The sequence below is a fragment of the Sarcophilus harrisii genome, chromosome 4 (genome assembly GCF_902635505.1).
Source record: "Sarcophilus harrisii chromosome 4, mSarHar1.11, whole genome shotgun sequence".
Lineage (NCBI taxonomy): Eukaryota > Metazoa > Chordata > Mammalia > Dasyuromorphia > Dasyuridae > Sarcophilus > Sarcophilus harrisii.
The window spans coordinates 321,309,829-321,327,908 of record NC_045429.1 but is presented as its reverse complement, the minus strand read 5'-3'; the positions used below and the strand labels follow the sequence as shown (position 1 = coordinate 321,327,908).

Sequence of the window (18,080 nt, the reverse complement as noted above, 5' to 3'; positions counted from 1 at the left end):
TGAATGATATAACAACAAAATAGGTCAAGACCAGACTTGCAATTTCAGTGGATAACAAACTCCCAGATGAAGAAAAGTTCCTTTAATCAATGCAGGCTGATACCCTTCTCTGCATCCTAAAGAACTGACAGGTTAAGTGGCTTGTCTAGGGGTCATACAGACAGGATATATCAGAGGGAGAACTTGAACTCCAGTTCTTCCTGGCATTGAGGGCAGCTTTCTCTCTACTGTATCAAGTATTCATATATATATATATATATATTTGATATACATATTTATATATAAATAAGTATATATATGCACATACCATATACAATATGTTTTATATACATATTACATATACACGTTTAAAACTATATACATTATCATTGGATCACAACAACCCTATGCAGTTGCTACTCCAGACATGGAAACTGAGATTTAGAGAAGTTGTGACTTTCTCAGGTCAGGCAATAAAGGAAGTGTTGGAGGTAAATTAATATTTATTAGAAGTGGGAAGCAACAGACCAGCATTGAGACAATGAGTCCAATAGCAGCCAAAGAATCAGGCCCACAGGAAGTGGAAGAAAGGGTTCTATGCCCTTCCCTCCTCCATCCTGCCACCATGTTCTATTTCACCCTGAATGCCAGTTCTAACCTTGTTCCTTTATGATGGTTATGTTGACCAGGCGACGCCCAATGGTGGCAGTGCCCACGGGTACATCAATGGCCTCTACCACCAGATGCTGATCATCATCATTATCTGGACGGATGAAAAGAGGGACGCGAACATCTACCAGCTCTACTCCTTCCTGAAATTCCACCATGCCTCGGGCATCTGGATGGAGAAAGTAGGGAAGAGGGAAGACACACTGGATCAGAGGAGCAAGATGGGGGGAAAAGGAAAAGAATATCATATGATAGGATTTGGAGAGGGGCAGGACCTTTGATTTTGATGATAATGATGAAGAAGAAGAAATAATAGCCAGCATTTACATACCATTTGCAAAATGCTTTACAAATACAGTTTCCTCTCCTGGGATTCCACTGTCCACTAAGAGTTTTGGGACACCCTGAATTATCTCATTTATCCTCACAAAAATCAGGTGCTATCATTATCTCCTTTGTATAATTGAGGACACTGAATCAGAGGTTGTGTCTTTTCCAAGGTCAGAGAGATAATAGTGTCTTAGGTCAGATATGATTCCAAGTCTAATACTCTTATCCACTTTTCCATCTAAATGCTTTAGGAACTCCAACCCTTAATTTTATAGATGAGGGAAGTAGCCTCAAGACTTGGCCAAGACAACAGATAAGAGATGCCAGAGTCAGGATTCGGATTCGGGACCTCGGCCTGCCGTGCAGGACACCCAGAGGACAGCGTGTGGTCAGCACCCTCTCTGTGTGGCCAGGCAACCTACCCTGGTCTCCAGTGAGGGTGTAGTAGCCAGGGGCCACCTTGAGCTCATGGAATGCTCCCTGGGAGACTTGCTTCTCTGTTAGCTTCAGCAGAGGCAACTTGGCTGACCGGGGGGCCATCAGCACTGTGTCCACAATTGTGTGGTCCTGCCTAATTCCAGAAGAAGAAAAGAAGATCACTAAGGTCCAGATTCCATGTGTATATCTTATTGCCACCCACTAGAGGGATCTGTAAGATGGGCGACTTTCTTATTCTTTATCAAGGATCAATACAACCCAGCACTTCCTAACATAGTTTCTCTTGGATAGAAGGAGCTTAATCCAGGTTTGTTGACTGACTATGAATGGGTGAGCAGATTGTGGAGGACTCCTTTTTTTCATTCTCGTCTTCATTTATTTCTTCTTCCCATTTCCAATTCTTTATCTCTCCCCTCCTCCAACTCTCAAATCTGTAAATTCTTCACTGATTTTCTGACTTCCTACCAACACGAATGTAGGTCACCAACTGGGAATAGTGGGAGGTCATGAGTGAGATACTGGTTGCTTTTCTTGCTAACCTCTCAGAAGAGAAAGAAGGAAGAAAGGAGAGAAAGAAACAAAGAAAGGAAAAAAAGAAGAAAGGAAAAAGGAGGGAAGGATGCTAACCTGTTTTTTGGGGGCACCTGAGAAGATTGTCAAGGGGACACCTTCCTCATCCCTAAATAATTCTTTCTTAGTGGAGCCCTCTGTATTTCCCATAATCAGACATATAATGACATACAGGAATGCTCAGGGTCTGGGACTAAGAAAACAAAGCATTGTGAGGGTTCAGATGCCATATGCTTTTTTGAATAACGCTGCCAGGCACAGGACCCCTCAGTTGGCATGAAATTAGTGGAATGCAAGCTCTCTACTGCAGCTGTACATTCCATTGCTCTTTTCTTTCCCTCACTCCCTTCCCCACCCCCAAAGGAGAGAAAATGCTAAGGCAGATAAACAGAGAAAAGCAGGAGAAAGGGACAGATGTCCAAGAGTGATAGTCCTAGGGCTACCAGCTAAAGCTCTACTCACTTTTTCCCAGCATTGGGCTGTTGCCTGTGGGAGAAACAGAAGAAATAAATGAGCTGTGCTTTTTTTAGACTCTTGAGAAGGGCTAGAGGTGGGAGTGGGTGGGGCAGGGATATTCAGGACTTTTGGTGTTTTCCTGTACTAGCAGCCCGCCTCATAATCTATGACCAGGCTGTAGAATTAGTATAGGGCTGCGCAGGACCAATGGGATGGGCCATCTTCTGAAATGCCATCTGGAAAGCTTGGGATCAGCATGGCACAGGCAACCAATGGGCCTAACCAATGGGCTCTATGTGGTATCTCTGTCTCTATAGGGATGTTAAGTACTCACCGAAACTTGGTGTGCTGAAGCTTGTGAACCCCTGGAATCTGTCTGTAAACTTCATTCAGCTGGAAGAGAACAGAGAGGGGGGATGAGGGTGTCTCCTTGGGACAATCTGGCACAGGAAAAACCATGACTGCCTTTGTTCTCACTGTCCCCCATTTCTGAAATGCCCTCCCTCTTCACCTGCTCCCCTTGGGATCCCTGGCTTCCTTTGACATTTAGGAGGCGTTGCCCTTTCCCTTTCTTCTCTTCCCCTCCTTTTTATTCCTTCCCCCCCCCCTTCTTTTGAGCCTGCATCTCCCTATCTCATCCAGCCTAGAAGGGCAACAGCCACTTATAATAGGTCTCCTCTTAACACTGATGAGTATGGAAACTTTAAACGACTCCATTTCCCTGACTGGCCCAATGCATCTCCCCTGGTAGCCCGTCATCCCCTTTGCCATTTAATGGCAAACACCTAGTTGCCTTTTGCCCTGCTGCAGTTCAGAAATCCAGACCCCAGGCGATCCAGCAGCCTCAGCCTCTCCCGCAGAAGGAACTCCAAGCGTGCACCATCATGCCTTTCTTGTTCCCCTCAATTGCTAGTAATCTCTTCTCTAACCTTTGTACTTTTTTAAGTCACGTACATCTCTCCACATTGTCTCTCCCTTAGAATGCGTGCTTCTTGAAGGAAGGACAGTTTTTGCTTTTTCTTTGTATCCTTAGTGCTGGGCCCAGTGCCGATCAAAGAGTAAGCAATGAATAAATGTTGATAACGGATTCAGAACCAAGAATGAACCTCTAACCAGAATCCTCCTGGAGTGAGCAAACAGACTCAGGCCAGGAGCAGAGAGTTTCCAGGAGCTCAGACCAGTGCAGCTTTATTTTTTGGAAAAAGGCAAAGGGTAGATTCTCCAACAGGAGCCTCTTGTTCCTGGACTAACTCTCCAGAGCCTCTCCTTGGGTTCTCTCCTTCCCATATACTCTTTTCCTCCCTCCCACCCTGGCCCAGAGAATCTCCATTCTTTCCCCTCCAGCAGGCACTGCCCTCAGTCTTACATTTTCTTCCACTTCCTGGCGCAGCTGATCACACTCCCGAGTATCAGGTTTCAGCAGGTTCTCGGTGCAGAGGCGGGCAAGGCGCAGGGATAACCTAAATGGGACTGGGTGGGAAAGGGACAGGTCAGGTCGGTCCTCTGTCATGGAGGCTAGAACTCTTGTCATGGATAAATGGCCTGGTGGATAACAAGCCTGGTAGAGGGTGGGGATTTTTAGTGGTAGGAAGAAAATGGAAGTTGGTTCCATAGTTGGCTGCTCTTGGCTCTTAGAACTCTGTCAGAGGTCCTTTAGGGAATTAAGATGAGTGTCCTTTGGAACCCTGATTCAAGGCAAGCAGCATCCACAATCCCTGGCTCAGGACTCCTTTCCGAGAAGGGTACCCCCGGTTATCCCCTTACCCAGCTCTTTGGGATTGGCAGCATGGCTGGTGATGCCATTGTTGATCTTCCAGCGGACCATGTCGCGCCCTTTCAGGTTTCCACTGCGTACCATTGGCGTGTCCAGGTGGTCCGAAGCCATGAGGTTCTCCCTCAACACATAGTGATCTTCCTTGAAGCCCACCATGTGGCCTGCAGGAGGGGCAGAGGGATTTCAGTACCAGTGTCACCCTCATGATGCTTATGGAGCTCAGGAGGGCAGACAAAGGTATCTGAAGTCACTTTCTCAGCTTCCATTATGCTGAGATTAATCTACTATCCCATCTGGGAATTCTTGCTCCCTCTTTCCCTCCTCTCCTTCTGCCCTCAGGAAGTGAAAGTCTTCTGCCAGTGCCCCCCATCCCCATGCCAGAGCCCCCATCCCCATGCCAGGGCCCCCATCCCCATGCCAGAGTCCCCATCCCCATGCCAGGGCCCCCATCTCCATGCCAGAGCCCCCATCCTCATGCCAGGGCCCCCATCCCCATGCCAGAGCCCCCATCCCCATGCCAGGGCTCATCCCCATGCCAGGGCCCTCATCCCCATGCCAGTGCCCCCCATCCCCATGCCAGAGCCCCCACCCCCATGCCAGGGCCCCCCATTCCCATGTCAGTGCCCCAGCAGTACCTTTGTTGCAGCAGGGGAGCAGGGCCAGGCAGGCCTGTGAAATAGAAAGAAGGAACATAAAGGGAAGAAAGTCTAGAAACCTAAGCTGCTCCTGCTCTGGGCTACCTGCTTCTTGCCTCAGGGGCAAGGTAGTGACCTCTCTCTTGAGAAGCCTGGTAGTACCAACTGGTGCCAGGGTATTAGGGAGCGGGTATTAGAAATTATGATGGCAGGAGCGGACAGAAAAGTATCCATGAAGGTCTTGTCCCATTTCACCTAGCCTAGTCTCTATCCTACCATAGGATCTCCAGGCCTTCCAGGTTATCACTCCTGTTCTGCTTTCCCTTTCTTCCCTTCTCAGACTCCAACCTTTAATTAACCAAAACAGTCTATACTGCTGCAACAACCCTGAAAGACTGCAGAACTCTGATTAAGGCAATCACTAGTTGTGCTTTCAGGAGACCAAAGTGAACCATGCCTCTTACCTCTTGAGAGAAAGGTGGTATGTTATAAGTGTGGAAGGGGACATACATTTTAGTCAAAGTGTTTATTTTGTTAATTGTACTTTATAGTTACAAAAGAGGCTTCTACTGAAGGTAGGAAGTAATCCTTGGAAAATGAGAGCAATATAAAAATATCAGTAAAACATTGAAAAAAAGAACCCTTTTTCCTTCTCTTTGAAATGATCTTAAATTTTCTTTGTACATATTTTTAACATCCCTATAGAAGAAAAAGGAAAGAAGGAAGAAAGGAAGGAAGGAAGAAAGGAAGGATGGACAGAAGGAAGGAAGATAGGAAGGAAGGAAGGAAGAAAGGAAGGAAGGATGGATAGAAGGAAGAAAGGTAGAAAGGAAAGAAGGAAGAAAGAAAGGAAGAGAGGGAGGGAGGGAGGAAGGAAGGGGAGCATTTAAGTGTCTACTGTGTGCCAGATACTATGCTAAGTGCTCTATAAACATTGTCAATTGATCCTTACAACAACCTTAGGAGGTAGGTGTTATTATTATCCCCATTTTATAGATGAAGAGACTAAAGTGTTTTTGCCCAACATCACACAGTGTTTGAAGCCATTTTTAAATTCAAGCCTTCTTGACTCCAAGTTTAGTATTCTATCTACAATATGTACCTACTGTCTTCCTTGGCTAGATTGTAAGATCTTTGTATTCCTAGTGCCTGGTACAGTGTCTGGCACGTAGTAGTCGCTTAATAAATGCTTCCTGATTGACTAACGGATGGATCTGTGTGGCCACAACCTTCAATGGTACAGATTGCGGCCCATCCATACCTTTACATCCTGAACATTTTATTTTCGAATCTTTTCATTGTGTTTCCTATCACTACTCTTTCCTTGCCAAACTTAGACCATTTCCTCACCATCCCCCCTTCTCTGCCCTTACTTGAGCTGTTGAACAGTACTGAAGGAAGTCATGCAAGCCAGCTGACTGGATCTGCCACAAATTGATTTTATCTAATCTCATCTGGATCCTCACTATGGTAAGGAAATATTCTCCTCCCAGACTGATCCTCTAACTCCCCTCAGCTGCCGATCTAAACCCGTTTCCCCTCTGCTCAAGTCTCCTCTACTTCCCCTTTCTCTCTCAATTGACTGCCTCGTTCTTGAATGAGAAAATCATGGCTCTCTCTTCTCATCTACATCTCATAAGTTCTTGACATCACGCTGTCCTCCTTGAAGTCCGATGGAGGCGGTTCTTGTCTTCACCAGGACAACCTAAATATGCTTGATTCAAACCCTTCTTATCTTCTCAAGCAGAATGCCCCACAATCATCTCCACAGCTTCTCTAATCTTCAATCTCTTCCTATCTTCTGGTCCCCTCCCCACTTCTTGCAAACTCGTCCAAGTCTGCATGTTCTTAACAATGTTGACAAAACCAAAACCAAAAACTAGCCCATCAAGCCCATCTATAACTTCTCTTTCTCTCAGACTCCTAGAAGAAGATGTCTAATACACTCATTGCCTCTGCTTCCTTTTAACCATTTGGTTTCTAATTTCATAACTGAAATGGCTTTCTCCAAAGTTGTCAATGATCTCTTCAGGACAAAATCTGATTCGAATGGCCTTTTCTCAATCTTCATCCTATTTGATCTTGATGCTTTTGATCATCTCTTGTTTTGGATACTTCCCTCTCTGACCCCAGCCTACTGGGGTTTTCCTGACACCGTTCTCTCTTGGTTCTTCTACTTGTCTGATTACTGCTTCTCAATTTCCTTTGCTGGATCATCATCCCCTAAGTGGGATATCACACCTCCTAAATGCGGATGTTCCCTGAGCTCTCTGAAGAAAAGAACCATCTTTAATTTTTATGTAGATTCCCAGAATTTAACCTAGTGCTTGGCATATGATAAGTGCTTCATGGATTTTGTCCTTTATCCTCAGAGGACCAAAATGTTAGTGAAGTTACAGTATGTTTGACTGGCTCTGTGGCTCTGCCACACGTCGTACAGAAATCGTTCCTCTGAATATTTGCGTGGCTTTTCTAACTTTGCAGATCTCACGTTTTTTCTGAACTAATTCACTTCTGCTTTGCTCACAGAGCACAGCACCTTCTCTGATGAGGGCACGCCATGCTGGAGGTCCTGTGCCCAGGCTCCCATGTCACATAATCAATTCCTAGTCACCAAAGGAGTGAAACAAGATTGTGTGCTTGCTCCCATGCTTTTTAGCATGCTGTTTTCAGCCAGGTTATCAAAAGTGTTCAATGTAGACAAACATTGCAAACATACGCTTACCGTGGTAAGTAAATACTTCAACCGGAACAGACTGCAAGCCAGAACTAAAGTGGAGGGAGCTTTGGTGCATGGTTTTTGTTTGCAGACGATTGTACAGCCTCCGAAGCCGAGATGCAACAAGGTGTGGTAGAGTCCCTGCTACTTGGACCAATTTTGGTCTATCAATTAATACCACAAAATCACAGGTACTCCATCATCCAGTACCACACCACCAGCTGCTTCATAAATGCTTATTGATGGTTGGTTGATGCATTAAGCTATTGATCCCATGAGCCTTTCAGTCTAACCCCAACCTACTTTTCCAGATGTATTACATATTATGCCTTTTCATTCACTCTTCAGTCCAGCCAAAATGGGCCACAATGCCCCTGTGTCCAGTTAGTATTCTCTCCTGACCTTTACTTCTTAGCTCCAAAGTTTTCTTCCAGGCTCAGCTGAAAGTGCCTTCCCTGATCCCCCAGATGCAAAGCCTCTGTCCCTCCTAATCTTCTACAGAATCTTATCTTTGCATTATTTTATATATGTACACATGGTTGCCCCTGGCTAATTCCTTGCATATCTAGTACCTAGTATAATGCTTGGCACATAGTAGGCACTTAACAAATGCTTCCTGATCAATGGATCTGTTATCTGATCAGTTTGGATACAGCTTTCAATGGTGCAGGTTGCAATCATCTCTACTATCACATCCTCAATGATTCTTGATTACGTCCTCTATAGGTGTCTCCCCAAAGTAGTGAAGGCTTTCCTCTAGCTCTCTTGTCGTTTCGTGGGTACCAGTGACACGTGTGCCTTGACCATTGGCTATTTCTTTTCTGCTATATAAACCACTCCACCTCTTTTCCAGTCTTACATCAAAGAGATATACCTTTTACACCTTTTTGGTGCTTTTCAAAAGAGTCTCCTGTATGCCCATCTTCTATAACCAACAACACTAATTTCTTACAAGTCAGGAGCTACATGTCTTCCATATCCCCATGTAACTTGGCAGGTATTTTATAAATGTTAGTTAGACTGATCAGCTGATTGATCTGGGACCATATGAAAGGACACAGTAAGACTGGCCCTTGAGGTCAGAATGATAAGGTGGATCAGGGGCGGGGGGCTTACCTTGCAGCAGGCACAGTACTTCCAGCAGAGCAGCAGCAGCAGGGCCAAGAGCAGCAGGAGGAAGATAAGCAACGGGATGAGCCACCAGAAGGTTCCAGGAGGACAGTCTAGGACGGGGCAGACACAAAAAGGGATGAGATGGGGAGGCGTGGAAAGGAACCATGAAACAGACTTGTAAAACTGCAGAATAGTAGAGACCTTGGAAAGCATCTAGTCCAAATCTCTCATTTTACAGATAAGGAAACTGAGGAATAAAAAGGGAAGTAAGTGACTTGTCTATATTGACCAAGAGTGTCTTTGGGAAACTTCTTGGGGAAAAGCAGAAGGAAATCAACTTTGTTCTAGTAGCCCCTTGGGACATCCCATCCTGTTTCCTTTCCCACATGGGGCAGGTGCTCCCTCCCTCCTTCCCTTTCTCTCTCTTGGCCCCGGATCTAAGTCATTTCCCTCCATGGGTCTCAATGGCCCTCACCTTTTTTCTTATGCACAAGAACGGTGCTGTTGGGTCCAATGGCTTCGTTCCCTTCTACAGTATAGCTGTATGTGCAGTCATCATCCTCATCACGGAAGGAACAGTATTCCAACACTTCTTCTGCTGTATTCACCACAACATGCTATCCCATTAGGTAGAGTCCCTAAGAGCACACTGCTCCCACCCTTCTGCCTCCTAATTCCCTCCCCAGGAATGGGAGAAAGATGAGGTAAGGAAGTAAGCACCATCCCAGAGAGCAATGGACAAAGGTCCAGGTCTTTGCCTAGGGCCATTCTGAGAATATTCCTAGCCTATAGAGAAGAGTTTGCCTAGCCTGAGATATTATGTGCCACTGTCCCTCACTCTCCCAACCTCCCTAGGATATGCTCACAGTGTTCCTATTACCTTTTGGTTGTTGTTGTTCTGCTTTATTGTATCTTGATTTCTCATAAAGTCATTAGATTCTATTTGCTCAATTCTAATTTGTCTTTTTTTCCTAGTAAATTTATTTATTTATTTTTAATTCACATTATTTTATGAATCATGTTGGGAGAGAAAAATCAGAGCAAAATGAAAAACTATGTGAGAGATTAAAAAAAAAAAAACAGAAAAAAAGAAGTGAACATAGCATTGTTGATTTACATTCAGTCTCCTTAGTTCTTTTTCTGGATGCAACTGGCATTTTCTGTCCAAAGTCTCTTACCTTTCTTCAGCTCCTCCACCATCTTCACCTTGAAGTTACAGCTAGCACACTTCTGCCCCTTCTTCACCCCTGTGCCCCAGGCTTGGCACTGAACACAGGAACGCAGGTCCTCACATACCCCTAGGAATGCCTGAGTGGAGAAGGGGGCAGATACGGTGATGGGTGGGTGAAGAGAGGCCCCTGGACCCCAGAACCACCTTCAGGAGAGGGTCAGAGGCACCCACTGCCACATCCGTTCCTCCCCTCTCCCCAGGCCCTGTCCGTGCTCACTGCAGAGTAGCTGATCTCACAGGTGGTATCAGTGTAGAGGGAGACTTGGTCACAGTGGCAACGTCCACACTCACAGCGCCCTCGCCCATTACATATGCCCTGCAGAGAGAGAGTCTGTTAGCCTGACGTTCCCTCAGCAGCCAGAGAGACCCGAGTTTGGCCAGCCCTTTGCTGAGAAGAGGACCTCGCGAACCTCCGCTCTCTCCCCAGAATAAAGCTCGGTACAGTCCTCGAGTATTTTGCCCCAAATTCTAGGAGACTCCCAACCCCCATCCCCAAGAAACATCTTCAGTTCATTCCAGCGACCCGTCCAGAATGACTGGGCCCGTCCAGCTCCCAGGCATACCCCATTGCTGTCGATGCAGGTGGCGTTGCTGAGTGGACACTCACAGCTCTTTCCTGTCCAGCCCTTTTCACATATGCACTGGCCCATGGAGCAGCGGCCCCGGTCTGCAGGGAGTGGGGAGCAAGGAAAATAGAACTCATACTTCCAAAGTGGCTGGCTTAGTTCTTCATTTTTTGTTGAACTGAATAGAAAGGCTATAAAACAATCTTCCCCATAATTCATGGTCCTTTATGTCATTCCCAGAGTCCCAATGCTTCAATCTCCCTCTCTCCCTTCACGGGCAACTTTTTTTTCTAACCTCCAGGAAAGCCTGGGAAGTTACACTGTACTAGTCTGTATTGCTGATATACCCTCTCAATACCAGAATATCTAATCTCTGTGTCATTACCCAATCTCCCTAGATTTTTCTCTTTTTTCCCCCTTTATTAAAGCTTTTTATTTTCCAAAACATATGTGTGGGCAATTCTTCAACATTATCCCTTGTAAAATCTTGTGTTCCAATTTTTCCTCCCCCATCCCCTCCTCTCGATGGCAAATAGTCCAATATATGTTAAAAATGGTAGAAATATATGTTAAGATTTTTCTCTTTATAATCACTATCAGAGTTGTCTGCCTTAAGGAGATTTTAATCTTGAGAGAAAACAAGAATTATCTGACAAAATAACAACAATGTGTTAAAATGTGTGCAAGAAGAATTCAGAGCAGGGAAAGATTGATAGTGATTGGAGTAATGAGAGGAGACTCCCCAAAGGAGGTGAGACTAAGAACCACAGAATATTGTAACTTGAAGGGACCTTCAAAATCACTGATACTAGGATTTCTTAACTTTTTTTTTTTTTTAAATCATAGAACCCTTTGATAGTCTGGTGAAACTTTTCTCAGAATAGTGTTTTAAATGCATAAAATAAAATAAATAGGATTACAAAGGTAACCAATGATATTAAAATACCTTTACAAAAATATATTTTTTAAAGAACAAAGTTCACAGACTTCAGATTAATAACCTATGGTACAAATCCTTCACTTTATAGAGGAGGAAACTGATTTGTCCAGAGAAATACAGTAGTTAGTGGTAGGGGCTAGAATAAACTTAGATCTCCTAATTCCCAGTTGGGTATACTTGAGGTAGCCCTTCTTTAAGAAAATCTAGAATTTGGACCAATGATTAAAGGCCATAGCTGATACAAGATCCCAGTACTTAGCTGACTGCCTTGAAAATAGTAAGTGGTTTAATAAATGTTTTTTTTTTGTTGACCTGAATAGAAGGAATATAAAACAAATACTTCACAGAAGAGGAAGCATATATATTTAACATACTCGAGAAAATGTTCAGCATCAATGCTAGTTATAGAGATGCCAAAAAATCCAGCATCCATTAAGTGGAAAAATTTGAAAAATGTATATACACACATATATAACATATATGTTATATATTATACATATGTAATATATATGCACACATATTAACTAAGGCAGAAAAGAGAAACTTAAGGTTGTCAGGGTTATGAAGAAACAGACACATTCAGAGACTGCTGGTGGTTATGTGAATTTTCATTATCTTTCCCAAAAGCAATCTGGCTCTGTACAACAAAGCCACCAAAATAGTCACACCATTTGATTACATGGTTGTATTGCTGGGGGTAATGGAAGTTGTGCTAGTGGAAATAGTACTTTATATTTTCGTAGTCCTGTAGTGGTTATGTGGGCTGCAAAGAAGTATAATTTTCCCAGAAACCTAAATGGCAGATACATTTCAGCACTTTAAAAATCTCTGATTTCCATTTGTGTGTATGTTTGTACGCCTTAAACTAACATAAATTTCAGTCTTTTTCATGAATTTTTGTGAATGATAAAAGCACCCCAAATGAAGGCAAAGAAGAGAAAAATCTATTTGTACAAAGATGTTTATAATTATCATATTTATAATAACAAATGAATAGAAACAAAGTAAAGTCCAGTGGTTGGGAAATACTGTACTGTAATGCATTGATGTATGAAAAATGACAAATATGAGAAATACACAGCTGTGTAAAATGTCCACATTTGGAAATAATGCACCAAAATTATTGTAATAATATCTTGTAATGTGTAAAAATTATGTATGTATATATTATGTGTATATGAATGTAACCCTCTGTCATCAGCAAGGTCTGCTAGAAATTCAGTTTTCCCAGCGGGGAGAAAACTGAAAGATTAAGAGATATGGGAAGCAAATAGGAGAGGAGCCTGGGAAACAATGGGTTTCTGTGGAGAAGTGGAAGGAGGTATGGACGCAGGTCAGTAAGGAGAGTTAACTAGAAAAGAAGGGCTGATTGATTAAAGAACTGATGATAATTCTGAGAAACTAGAATTTTGGTTCACTTATTGACTTAAGGAATGATATCTGGACAGAACTTGTTTTTGCCTAGAGTGTTCTTAAATGCTGGAGACTTGGTGAAATTATCTACTCTTTATCTCCTCTCTCTCCTGCCCTGCCTTATTATTGCCTGGGAAACCAACATTGCGTTATTTACTATTTGGGAGTTTTCAGTTCTTTTTTTAATATCTTTTTTTTTTTTTCATTTGCAGTTTAAAGCTTTATAATGGATTTATCTAGATAAAGATAAGCTGACACTGCATTCTGAATGTTAGCTCTGGAGAAATAAGTAGTAAGGGGAAACACTGTAGTTAGAAGAAATTTTTTTTCTCCCCAAATGTACTATAGAACAATCCACTTTCTGCTCAGTGGATAAGGAAGATAAAGATTTCTTCTGTGATCAAGGAGCTCTGACATGACGACATGACTGAATACCAAGAATTTGAGGTATAACTCAAACTCTCTCCCTGAAATAGCAGGAATAAGAAGAGGAAGGGAGAAAAGTGAACCTACATACTCTGGACTTTAAAGATAAATATTTTGAGCTAATAGTAAGGTCTTTAGTGACATAAAAGAGAGCTTTATTTTTTTATTGACACACATGTGAATGTATTGTTACGATGACTGAAAGAGATTATAGTATTATCTATTAGTTAGCTACTACTGATGACTATATTGGGAGTTTTTTAAGGCAGAAAAGAAAAAAAGAGAAGAGGTAGATCTAATCACCATAGCCAAGCTTTCTATTGGTACTCTTCTTGATCCTCAGTTTCCTCATTTGTAAAATGAAGGGATTATCCTAGATGACAGTTAAGAACACTTCCACTCTACATCTGTAATCCTGGGGTTCTACTCTCACTTTCTTCAGCAAATTGCTCTTATATAGTCACCTCCTCTTTCTCTCTGGTCTTCAATCTCTCCCTATCCAATGGTTTCCTTTCCACTCTCTACAAATCTTCCAAAGTATCCCTCATTCTTTTTTTTCTTTAATAGTATTTTATTTTCCCCAATACATCAAAGATAGTTTTCAACATTCATTCCTGCAAAATTCCTGTGTTCCAAATCTTTCTTCTTCTATTTCCTCCTTCCCCCTCCATATTTCTATATTTGCAATGCTGCACAAGAAAAATTAGACTAAAAGGGGGAAAAAAACCTGAAAAAGAAAAAAAAGCAACAAGCAAACAACAAAAGGTAAAAATACTATCCCTTATTCTTAAAAAAAAAAAAAATACAACCTAAAAAAAACCTAAGTTATCACTGTATGTTCTCTTCTTTTTTCAGTCAAATTCTTAGAAAAAGTCATTTATATTCATTCTCTTCATTTCCTCTCAATCCTTTGTAATTTAGCTTCTAACCTCATTACTCAACTTAAATTGCTTTCTCCAAGTTGGCCACTGATCTCTCAATTGTAAAATCTTATCTTCCTTGACCTCTCTGTAGCCCTGGATACTTTTGACCACTTCTCTTCTTGGATTCTCATTCCTCTCCAGGTTTTCCTGACACTGCTCTTTCTTGGTTTTCCTCTTATTTGTCTGTCCCTTCTAAGTCCCCTTTGCAGAATGATCATCCAGAGCACCCCCTAAATGAGAGCAAACCCCAAGTCTCTGATCTGGATCCTCTTCTCTCTTTTCTCTATACTTTCTTGGTGATCTCTTCAGCACCTCATGAGTTTCATTATTATCACTGCTGCTGACTCCCAAATCTATATATCCAGCCTTTATCTTGAGCTCCAGTTCTGCATCATCACATTCCTGTCTGACATTTTGAACGATATGTGACTCAGGCATCTATCGCTCAACATGCCCCAAACAACTCACTATCTTTCCCCTTCTTCTGAACTTCTCTATTTCTATTGAGTGCAGTCAGTTGATAAGTGCCTACTACTTTATTAAGTTTTGGGGATACAAAGAAAGTTAAAAGAAGTCCCTATCCTTGAGGAACTCACAATCTAATGGCAACAACATGCGCACAATTATTACAAATAAGATTATTGTTGTTTGGTTATTTCAGTCTTCTGACCCCATTTGGGGTTAGGATAAGTTGGAAATAACCAACAAAGGGAAAGTACATGCATTGAAGGAGAACAAAAAAGGCTGATTTGTAGAAGGTGAGATTTTTTAATCTGGGACTTGAGGGACTTTGGAAGGGCAGAGTATGTCTCACTGTCACTGGGTCACAGAGTACATGGTGTATATATTGTAAGAAGATTGGAGTTTGGGTATGAAGGACTTTAAATGCCAAAGAGAGAATTTTATATTTGACTCTGGACATGATAGAAAGCCACTGGATAGTGAGTTTAAGATATTTACTGGACATCTAGCATCTATGAGACGATTTCTTCTACAAGCTGATGAAATCAAAGTGAAATAGTATAGAGGGAGTGGAACAGTGTCTAAGACATAGTCCTAGGGGATATCCACCTTTATTGTATGTGCCTGGATGAAGATCTAGTCAGACAAGAAGTGAAGATGCAGTCAGACAAATAAGAGAAAAGCCATGATAGAGTAATGTCATGGAAACCTAGAGAAAAGAAAGCATCCAAGAGTTAAAAGCTGTAGAGAGGTCAAGATGATAATGACTGAAAAAAAGGCCATTAGATTTGGCAGTGAAGAGATCATTGGTGACTTTGGAGAGAACAGTTCCACTTGAGTAGAACTCAAGAAGTTCCACTTCTATGAGGAAGTTATAGAAGAAAGTGGAAAGACAGAAAGGGGAAGCATTTATTATAAACATCCAGGCCTGACATTCTAGCTACTTTGCCATCCTGCTGTCCCAGTAAATTAATTAGGCAGGCACAAAAGGATTGCCTTGCTACAGTGAGGACCCAGTTGAATTTAGGTAGCATCAGTTTGCAGTGGACCCAGGCTCATGATTTTGCAATTTTCTCCATTTTTGTTCATCAGCACTTGAGTATCTACCCTTGCCACCCAGGTCAGGATCAACTTCCAGACCTCATTTCTTTCCACTACACATATCAACTCAGTTGCTAAATCTTGTTGCACAAGATCGCTCGCATCTGTCCCTTTTTTCTCTATCCCCATTTCTACCATCACCCAAGTTCAGGCCCTCACCATCTCTCACCTGGATTATTGAATAACCTCCTAATCCTCTCTGCCTCAAGTGTCACTCTAATGCTTCCTCCATACAAGTGCCAAAGTGATTTCCCTAAATGTCCCTCCTCTACTCAGTCACTTCCAGTGACTCCCTATGACCATTAGGACCCAAATGGAGGCTTCTTGGTTTGACATTTAAGGCCCTTCATAACTGGCCTAAACCTAATTTTTCCAGTTTTCTTACCTAGTTCTACCTTCACACACACTATGGTCCTGGAAAACTGGCCTCCTTATTCTTCACGTATAACTTGCCTTCAGTCAAATCAACAAGCATTTATTAAGCACCTATTATGTGCCATTTGGAAAAGGAGGGGGAAATTCCTGGGTGCCTACTTAGAGAGCAGGGGATCACCATTTGCTTCCCAGATTTTTCTCACTAGGGGATACTGAGTATGTCATTTCATGCCTCCTTCACCCTATTTCTATCATTCTTTCTAAAATCAAAATCAAAAGTTTAAGACCGTGCCTTACATTTAAATCACTCTGGTTCTCATCGATTGACAAACAGGATCTTAGCTGAGCCCCACTTGGTCATTGTTTGGGCCTTGATTGTCTCAGAGTGAAAGTAAATAGCAATTGTTTCTGTTTTGGACAGAAATTCTAAGGGTTTTCTTCTCCCAGATTGTGTGTGGTTTTTTTTTAAACTAGGGAAAAGAGGCCATTCTCTGCCTCATTGCCTTGGTCAAAATGAGAACTGGGAAAGACATTAATTTTAAAAAGCCAAAGTCTCCCATTGCGTCCAAGGCCATCTCCATTTGTCCTGATCTATATCTGACTACTGGACCCTGATAGCTCTGGAGGGGAAAGGGAGGCAGGTGACCTTGCCCAGCCCTGGCTCACAGTAAATCCCACTCACTTGCACATCTCCCTGAAGTCATGGTCGTCTTGGAGAATGAAGGATAAACAACAACAATTATGTACTAAACACTGAGCTAAACACTAGGGATACAAAGAAGAGCTCTCAAAGAGTGTCCCTTCTAATGGGGAAGACGTGTTAGCAACTATAATACATGATTTCTATTTACACACACACACACATACACACAATATTCACTTAAGTCGCCTAAGATCCAAATTGTGAATTCCCTGAGACTTTTGTCCTTGAGCCCCCAAATCCCAGCATAGCATCTGGCACATAGTAGGAACCTAAGAGTACTTGTGGATGAAGTGACTGAAGGAAGGCATGAAGGGAAGGAGAAACGTGGAGAAAGAATGGGAAAGGCAGAAGCATCACAAATGAGTCTGATCATGAGCGAGGGAGTTCAGAGTACATAGGTACTCTGTTTCTTGTTCTGATCCCCAGCCACCCCCCGGCCCCACTCACCATTGCACAGGAAGCCCGAGGTTCTAGGACACTGGAAATTATCATGCTGGCAGAACTGTCCTTCGTAGCGTCCGTCTCCATAGCACACGCAGCGCCCACATTGGCATTCTCCTCGCCCAGAGCAAACCTTGTCTTCCCCCTCTGGGATGCAGGGCTTTGTGTCGCTCAGGGAGCCCGTAGAGCAGTTACAAGACTTGCCACTCCTGGGAGGGACCGCGGAAAGACCAGCTTTCGGACGAGGAGTTCCTCCCTTCTTTGCTTGCTCAGTCTCACCCACCCTGAGACCTCTTGGAGTCACAGCTTCTGTGCCCTGCCTATCTTTCCATCAAGGGCAGGGGGATAACCCGGGCCGCCAGTTGCCCCCTGCCCTGCCACTCACCAGCCCTCCTTGCACACACAGTGCCCACACGTGAAGTTCCCGTGGGAGCTGCACTTGGTCGACAGAAGCTCCTTTTGCTGTAACAAGATTGGGGACTTTGATGGGACTTGAACTGCATTTTTCCTGCAGGAACCAAGCCCAGAGCCAGGGTGGCAGCCGGTGGCTGCCACACGAAGGGTGGTCACTAAAGACCCCCGCCCCCCCCCAGCTCCAAGTCCTTGGGTGATCTCCCCCACAGCGCTCACTACCTACCAGCTCACAATCACACACATCACAGATGATGCTGGTGTCGATCCTGAGTCCGTCGGAGAAGGAGGGTTTGAGATGGATTTCTCCTCCCTGATCCTCAGGAGGTAGCAGGCACACGTGCTTCCCGTCCACTTGCTCCACTGCCCGCAGCTGCACATGGTAAGTTCCCTGTAGCAGCAGAG

At 43.3% G+C, this 18,080-nt stretch overlaps 1 protein-coding gene across 5 annotated transcripts in view; it reads right to left on the bottom strand.

Annotated features, from left to right (window-relative positions):
• ITGB4 (integrin subunit beta 4) overlaps positions 1-18,080 on the bottom strand; it is a 43,526-nt gene that overhangs the window by 11,543 nt on the left and 13,903 nt on the right. For all 5 annotated transcript variants that reach the window (XM_031965820.1, XM_031965819.1, XM_023502537.2 and 2 more), the window contains exons 11-25: positions 17,902-18,066; positions 17,650-17,726; positions 17,271-17,473; positions 10,478-10,581; positions 10,132-10,230; positions 9,862-9,991; positions 9,159-9,281; positions 8,687-8,793; positions 4,852-4,885; positions 4,207-4,377; positions 3,809-3,912; positions 2,777-2,835; positions 2,449-2,472; positions 1,401-1,549; positions 638-817 (exon numbers count right to left, since the gene is read on the bottom strand). In XM_031965820.1, the coding sequence (XP_031821680.1) occupies positions 638-817; positions 1,401-1,549; positions 2,449-2,472; positions 2,777-2,835; positions 3,809-3,912; positions 4,207-4,377; positions 4,852-4,885; positions 8,687-8,793; positions 9,159-9,281; positions 9,862-9,991; positions 10,132-10,230; positions 10,478-10,581; positions 17,271-17,473; positions 17,650-17,726; positions 17,902-18,066 (1,729 nt within the window). The remainder of the gene's footprint in view (positions 1-637; positions 818-1,400; positions 1,550-2,448; positions 2,473-2,776; positions 2,836-3,808; positions 3,913-4,206; positions 4,378-4,851; positions 4,886-8,686; positions 8,794-9,158; positions 9,282-9,861; positions 9,992-10,131; positions 10,231-10,477; positions 10,582-17,270; positions 17,474-17,649; positions 17,727-17,901; positions 18,067-18,080) is intronic.